This window comes from Nansenia antarctica (genome assembly GCF_963989245.1).
Source record: "Nansenia antarctica genome assembly, chromosome: 7".
In the NCBI taxonomy this organism is placed as follows: Eukaryota; Metazoa; Chordata; class Actinopteri; order Argentiniformes; family Microstomatidae; genus Nansenia; species Nansenia antarctica.
Window position 1 is genome coordinate 7,002,629 of NC_137677.1, and position 7,500 is coordinate 7,010,128.

The 7,500-nt window shown below is 48.7% G+C and overlaps 1 protein-coding gene across 1 annotated transcript in view; it reads right to left on the bottom strand.

Annotated features, from left to right (window-relative positions):
- Nucleotides 1-7,500, bottom strand: part of unc13a (unc-13 homolog A (C. elegans)) — a gene marked incomplete at both ends in the record, with an annotated part of 53,607 nt that overhangs the window by 5,677 nt on the left and 40,430 nt on the right. Inside the window, 4 exon segments of the mRNA XM_080536042.1 lie at nt 1,177-1,324; nt 2,158-2,238; nt 2,421-2,477; nt 4,563-4,592. Coding sequence (XP_080392168.1) covers nt 1,177-1,324; nt 2,158-2,238; nt 2,421-2,477; nt 4,563-4,592 — 316 coding nt within the window.

Consider the following 7,500-nt stretch of genomic DNA (forward strand, 5'->3'; position numbering starts at 1 on the left):
GCGCAGGAAGAGGGAGGAAGGAGAGGGAGAGACAGAGAGAGAGAGAGAGAGAGAGAGAGAGAGAGAGAGAGAGAGAGAGAGAGAGAGAGAGAGAGAGAGAAAGAAAATAGAAGAGACAAGGAGAAATATAAAGAGATAGAGTTGAGAGCATCAAAGCGTCAGATTTAGAAACTGATACTAAACCTTAATAGACACTTTGTCAACAGCTGTGGAAGCTTCATTGCCATCCAGTGTTACACCCCACCCCCCCTGTCTGTGGTAGCCTTCACCTCAGACTTAGACAGGGTTGGAAGTATGGAAGTGTACTAGGAAGTGTGCTTTTGGAAGTGTTTATTTAGGAAGTGTGCTTCCCGCTGGGACCATACTGAAATGTACGCACTCACTCGCAATTTAAGTCGCTTTGGATAAAAGCGTCAGCTAAATGGCATACAGTATATATATATATATATATATATATACCTACGACAGCTCTGTTGCGATGAAGTGTGCTTAAGCTATTCTCTCCAAAAAGCAGAATCTTATGACATTCGTTGTAATTGCATTTCCGATGACGGTCCTCCATTTAAGTGGCGTTTTTCCGCCAGAGGCGACTGGGGGACAGAGTGTGTCAGTGAGATGTTCCCTGCTACGTAGGAGTCATCTGGTGGGGTGGTGGTTGTGGTGGTGGCGGTGGATAGAAGGAGAGGAGAGGAACATATCTCTTTTGATTTTTCTTTTTTCCCCAAATGCCTGTCTGAACACGTCAAGTGTTCTCTCTTTCTCTGCTTCTAGAGAGCCTGACTCCATATGGAGACATAACATTTCATAACAGTGGGAAACCACCACCTTCCAGAAGCATTTGTTTGTATCTGAAATATGAACGAATGATGTGTGTCGACACATTAATATTAACAGCGGACAAGTGACAGTAATAAACATTCCTCAAGTAAAGGGGGGGTGAGAGAGAGAGAAAGAGAGAGAGAGAGACGGAGGGAGGGGGAGAGAGAGAGAGAGAGGGAGGGAGAGAGAGAGAGAGAGAGAAAGAGAGAGAGAGAGGGCCACCTATGAAGGCACAGGGAGAGGGAACTGTACTGTACATAAGAGAAACAAGAGAGAGGGAGAAGGAAGACAGAGAGAGAGAGATAAAGTAACAGAGAGAGAGAGAGGGGGGGGGGGGGGCTCTGGGAGGAGGGGTACCTTGAGCGTTCTGCGAGGTGACGAAGGTCTTGATGAGTCTGTCCGTGGCCTGGGTGTAGAGGGACAGGGCGTAGTGGAGAGACAGCAGGTCAGGACTCTTCTCCAGGAAGGTCTTCTTCAGACCCACTCCTCCGGCATGGAAGTATTGCTGCCACGGAGGAAGAAGAACCCCTCAACTCACACACTCACTGTATACTGAGCATGGATGACACTGTTGTTTTTTTTTTCTTTCTCAAATATATTTATTGTTTCCATGAGTACCTTGAGTTTTCCTTGAGAACGACACAACATCCAACGAAAAAAGACAGACACACATTAATACCCACATCACAATCAAAACAACAACAAACAAAACAAAAAAACAAAAGAAACACACAAAAAAAACACAGAGGTGCTACCAGAGGGCAAGACAAACAAAAATACATGTTTACAATATTTCGATCAGGTAAAGATAGGGCATAGGATGGTTGGGATATGTTACAAATAGAGCACCTTGTCAAAAGTGTGAATGTACGAATGTATGCTGAGACTGTGTGTGTGTACTGTAATGTACTGTACGGGCACACTCTTTGGCAATGGGGCGGAGGAGCCGGGGCCATTTGGCTGGCTGACAAACCCCATATTCAAATGACAATTCTAAACGGGCCTCGTTTACCTCGACTTAAATCTGTCTCCTTAAACCACCACACAGAGAACCCTCACACACAGAGGACCAGAGGCCTGTCTGGGGCACTTCTTTCTAGGAGCTGTGCTGCTGGTTCTAAACAGGAGCTGTCAGAGAGCTGTCTGTCTGTCTCTCAGACTGGGGACTGTTCCACTTGTCTAGCCTCCGGGCTTACACGCTTACTGACCTTCAACGGGAGGCCCTGACGTCAACCACTCTCTATTCATTATATGCTGCCGCTGTTCAAAGAGTCAGATTTGGTCACAGTGTGTGTGTGTGTGTGTGTGCGTGGGGGAAGGGGGGTGGGGGGAGTGTACCTTGATGGTGTCCAGTGCCAGTTCTATCACAGCGCACTGCTTCGGTGAGAGGGCTTTGGCCTCCTCACGCACCATATGCTCCTGAGGGAGAGAGGGAGAGAGAGGGGTTAACATGCGAGTCCTCTACACACACACACACACATACACACACACGCGCACACACACACACACACACACACACACACACACCACACACTCCCGCTGTCAGGTGGTTCACAAGCTTTAGGCTGCAGAATTATTGTGATATAAGACGTGTTTGGTACCTTGAGCTTAGACAGCTGTCCCAGTTCCTTGGCAGCGTTAAAGATGAGCTGAGTGCCCTGGAGGAGAGCCAAGGTAGAAACAGAGGGAGAGGGATAGAGAGAATAGAGGGAGAGAGATAGAGAGAGAATAGAGGGAGAGAGATAGAGAGAATAGAGAGAGAGATAGAGAACAGAGGGAGAGAGATAGAGAGAAGAGAGGGAGAGAGATAGAGAGAAGAGAGGGAGAGAGATAGAGAACAGAGGGAGAGGGATAGAGAAGAGAGGGAGAGGGATAGAGAACAGAGGGAGAGAGAGAGAGAAGAGATAGAGATAGAGAAGAGAGGGAGAGAGATAGAGAAGAGAGGGAGAGAGAACAGAGAGATAGAGAGATAGAGAGAAGAGAGGGAGAGAGGTAGAGAACAGAGGGAGAGAGATAGAGAGAAGAGAGGGAGAGAGGGAGAGAACAGAGGGAGAGAGATAGAGAGAAGAGAGGGAGAGAGATAGAGATAATAGAGGGACAGAGATAGAGAGAGGGATAGAGAGGGATAGAGAGATAGAGAGACAGAGATAGAAAGAGGGATAGAGGGATAGAGAGATAGAGAGACAGAGATAGAAAGAGGGATAGAGGGATAGAGAGATAGAGAGACAGAGATAGAAAGAGGGATAGAGAGGGATAGAGAACACAGAGAAGGTTCATTGTCGTCATCTCTACACAGGGTGGGTAAGTCAGAGAGCTTAACGTCACAACACAGAGAGAGGGCAGCCACAGCCATGAGTCACTCACACTCCCATACACACACTCATCTCCAAACTCACTAAAGCACATCAAAGAACTTCTAGAAACGCTATACTCGACGCTATCCCTCTCACAAACGCACTCTCACACACATTCTCTCTCTCTCTCTCTCTCTCTCTCTCTCTCTCTCTCTCTCTCTCTCTCGCACACACACACACACACACATACATACACACACACACACACACACACACACACACACAAAGCAAGACAAGGCAAAGTACGAAGAGAGAAGACAGGAGCTCAGCTTTTTGTGAGGACACACGCACACAGACACACACACACACACACACACACACACACACACACACACACACACACACACACACACACACACACAGGACACACCCACACACACCCACACACACACGCAGGACACACACACGCACACGCAGACACTGAGTGTTGAGGTCAGCCCAGCCGCCGGGCCCTCAGCCTGCGCAGTAGCACTGTGGTGATATATCACGTATCTGTGACGACCCCGTGATACTCTGTTAGCAGAATATATCACTAAGTGCTCCACACAGTACCCATCACCTTATTATCTGCTCTTCAAAATAAGACCATTTAAGACAAAAAAAGACATGAGACAAACAGAAAAAAAACCACACAAAACAGAAAAATATGAAAGAAAAAACGCCTATCCAAAAAGAGTCATATAACCATCACCTCACCATTTTAAAAAAAAGAAAAGAAAAAGGATAATAAGAATAGGGTCCCACTCTCATAATCATAAATGTGTCATTATCCAATCATTTATGCCATGGTCATGGACGGTTCGGCGCCCGGTCAGTTGAGTCAAGACTGTGAGCAGGGACGACGTCATGCAACAACAGTCGGCCTTACGGGGGATGTTGATGTCTACTAGCTGGTGTGCTACTACGACAGGCCGTCACGCTACATCCCACCACTAGGGGAGCTGCTGTGTGGAGACGACTGGAGGATGCAGGCAGCTTACAGCACCACTACATATTACATGGGGGGTGGGGGGTGGGGGTGGGGGGTCCACAACATAATGTACAAGCACCGGCGGAGGCTGGTAGGAGATTGGAAAATCGGAGGACAGGCTCGTTGCCATGCAACGGGACGGGGATGAGGAACAATATGAAACACGAGTTAGCCTTTTTTTTACAACAAGCCCGTCCTCCGATTTCTACCTCTGCCGGCCTCCCCCCTGTACAGTACGGTAACCTCGGAAACGGAGGTCACGCCGTTTAAAAAACAAAGGTGAGAAACGAGCGCTTCCACTGCTTTGTTTCGACAAAGAGAAGAAGAAGAAGAAGAAGAAGAAAAACAGAGAGAGAAGAGAGACACGGAGAAGAGGAGAGAGACAGGACACATTGAGCTAGAGGGGTTTAGTTCCTTACATCACTGTGACAAGCAAGCTTCACCCTCCCCTGCAAAGAGAGGACATTGGTTAATACTTCAGTGGGAGTCCGGTCCCCCCCCCCCCGGCATTCTGATTGGCTGACGACCGGAGAGCATCTTAGTGACAGTCAATCTGTCTCATAAGCTGGTGGATACTGTCCACTCAGCCAATCAGACGTCAGGGTGAGATACTGTAGGTGTAAATTCATTAACGTACATTTTTCAAAAGCCAAGGGATTCCTTTTTTCTCGATTTCGTCCATTTTTTTTGTCTTCAATCTGCTGTTTGGTTGAATGATGATTAAGAGTCGTCTGTGTTGCTGTATGTGAATGACTGGGTGGCACTCTAGAGTGTATACAAGAGTATGGACAGCAGCTAGAGTTGGGCAGTTCTATGACAGTGGGTGCTTGTAGAGGGTGCTAGCAATGAGGCTAAAGGTTAGGGGACAGGCCACTGGCAGAATTCAGAGACTGAAAACACTGCAGGTACAAATGCTGCAAGTCCAACTAGACATAGCGTTTCATAATGACATGAAATACTATGTCTACTGTCCATATCCAAAAGATCTAGAAACCAAACATGGTAGATTCCAGAAAAGTGAATTGAATTTTGCCACATTTCTTCAGTCAGACCAGAGAATAAACTGGTGAGGTATAAGGTCATACATAAAAAACAACAACAACAAAAAAAACAACATTTGAGGCAACATTTGAGGTGTTCGTGCAGAACAGCCAGACATGAGAGTCTGTGTGACACCAATCCTAAACCCTTAGCATACAGTGTTACACAAGGAATTGGTAGGCCATTACCAACAGCCTGGGTGGTGAGAGTACATACCTTAACACTACTCCAAGTTACACATCATCACAACACATCATCATCATCATCATCATCATCATCATCATCATCATCATCATCATGTGTAAGGACAGGGAAGGACATGTAACCAGACCAGGACAGACCAACAGAGAAGGCCTTCAGAGCCTGAGACAGACTGGAGGATACGTACTGGGAGACTACAGTACAGTGGAGCTGAAGTAGATCAGACGCAAGCAACAAACCCACATAGGGGACACACACACTTCAAACAGGGGGGGGGGGGGGAGATTAGGGGGCAGATAGGGGGGAAGGGGAGGGGTAGGGGGGGGTAGATAAGAGAGAGGTGGGGGGTTGGGGGGGTGGGGGGGAGGCACCAGACACTAAACCACATCGCCATAGTAACCCAGAGCAGAGGAGGACAGGAAGTCCCGGGGACACGATGCAAGAGAGAGTCACAAGGCAACACACCAGGAGAGAGAGAGGAGTGCCACTTCCTGGTAAAGGAGAGTGTGAGGGAGGGAGAGAGAGAGAGAGAGAGAGAGAGAGAGAGAGGAGTGCCACTTCCTGGTAAAGGAGAGTGTGAGGGAGAGAGAGAGAGAGAGAGAGGAGTGCCACTTCCTGGTAAAGGAGAGTGTGAGGGAGGGAGAGAGAGAGAGAGAGAGAGAGAGAGAGAGAGAGAGAGAGAGAGAGAGAGAGAGAGAGAGAGAGAGAGAGAGAGCAGAGAGAAGTGCGGAGGGCGGGGAGGCATAGGGGGGCGCCCAATTGGGGGGGTGGGGGGTGTTCAGAGTCAGTCAGGAATGCACCATGCTGTTGTCGTCTCAGAGAGAGAGAGAGAGAGAGAGAGAGAGAGAGAGTGAGAGAGAGAGGTGGTAGAGAAAAGGAGGACAGAAATGAGAGAGGAGCTTCCACGACAGAGCAGGTGGAAGACAGAGAGACAGAGAGGATATGAGGAGAGTGAGGATGTGAGAGAGGGTGGACGGAAGGGGGGACGGGGACGGGGGGTTAAACGGGGGACGGGGGGGGACGTTTGCAGCCACATATAGCAGAGGGACCCGCCCACCTTGCACTATAACGGACTAGTGGACGGACAGACAGACACACACGCAGGTAGTGCCGTACTTACAATCATCTGAGGAGGGAGGGCGGTGGTGGGAGAGCAGGATGTAATAATAACCAGAGAGAAGGGTCAGTGACGCTAGCAAAGAGCCCCAGATCAGTCAAGCAGCAGCTTAGCATCAACAGACACATCAGGCTGGCCAGAGGGCCAGGCGTCTAGGGTGACCTAGGGTGACCTAGGGTCCAACTATATAATATAACCCTCTAGGCCCTGCTAGCGGGGCCCAGTGGAAGAGCTGAGAGGGGGGGGGGGGGGCTAGGGGGCCGGTGGGGGAGGGGGGTCGTACAAGGAAAGATAGGCCCACTGGACACTACTTTGTTAGACTACGGAATGATGTGAGGCTCTTTTGTACCAAATAAAAAATGAGAACAGATATATCCAAAACAAAGAAAATAGCAGGCTGCTTTCCAACATGAACAGTCAGTCAACTCAACGGTCAAATCTTGGCTCAAGAGTTCAAGAGTATTGGGTCAATTCAATTAGAAATGTATTGACGTTAGCGTCGTGGTGTCAACATCCTGGAGAGCAGCCATGAGCTGGGGTTAGAATGATATGGTGCACTCCTTTCCCCCTCACTGTCCAGGTCCAACCTTGATCCATTGAATGAATGGAGGAGTGTGTGTGTGTGTGTGTGTGTGTGTGTGTGTAGGTGGTTGGGGGGATCTTTTTGCATGTGGGGGGGGGGTCAGGGAAGGGGGGATATTTTCATCCTTATGCAGCCTTTTATTAAGCAGAGTCTGGTATAATCATGCACACAAAATGTCCACCTCCTCAGTCCCACTCCTCCTGTCACTAAGACTGTCTTGGCTGCTGAGTGTGTCTGTGGGAGTGTGTGTGCGTGTTCTGGGTGTGTGTGTGTGTGTGTGTCTGTGTGTGTGTGTGTGCATGTTCCGTGTGTGTGTGTGTGCATGTTCCGTGTGTGTGTGTGTGTGTGTGTGTGTGTGTGTGCATGTTCCGTGTGTGTGTGCATGTTCTGTGTGTGTGTGTGTGCATGTTCTGTG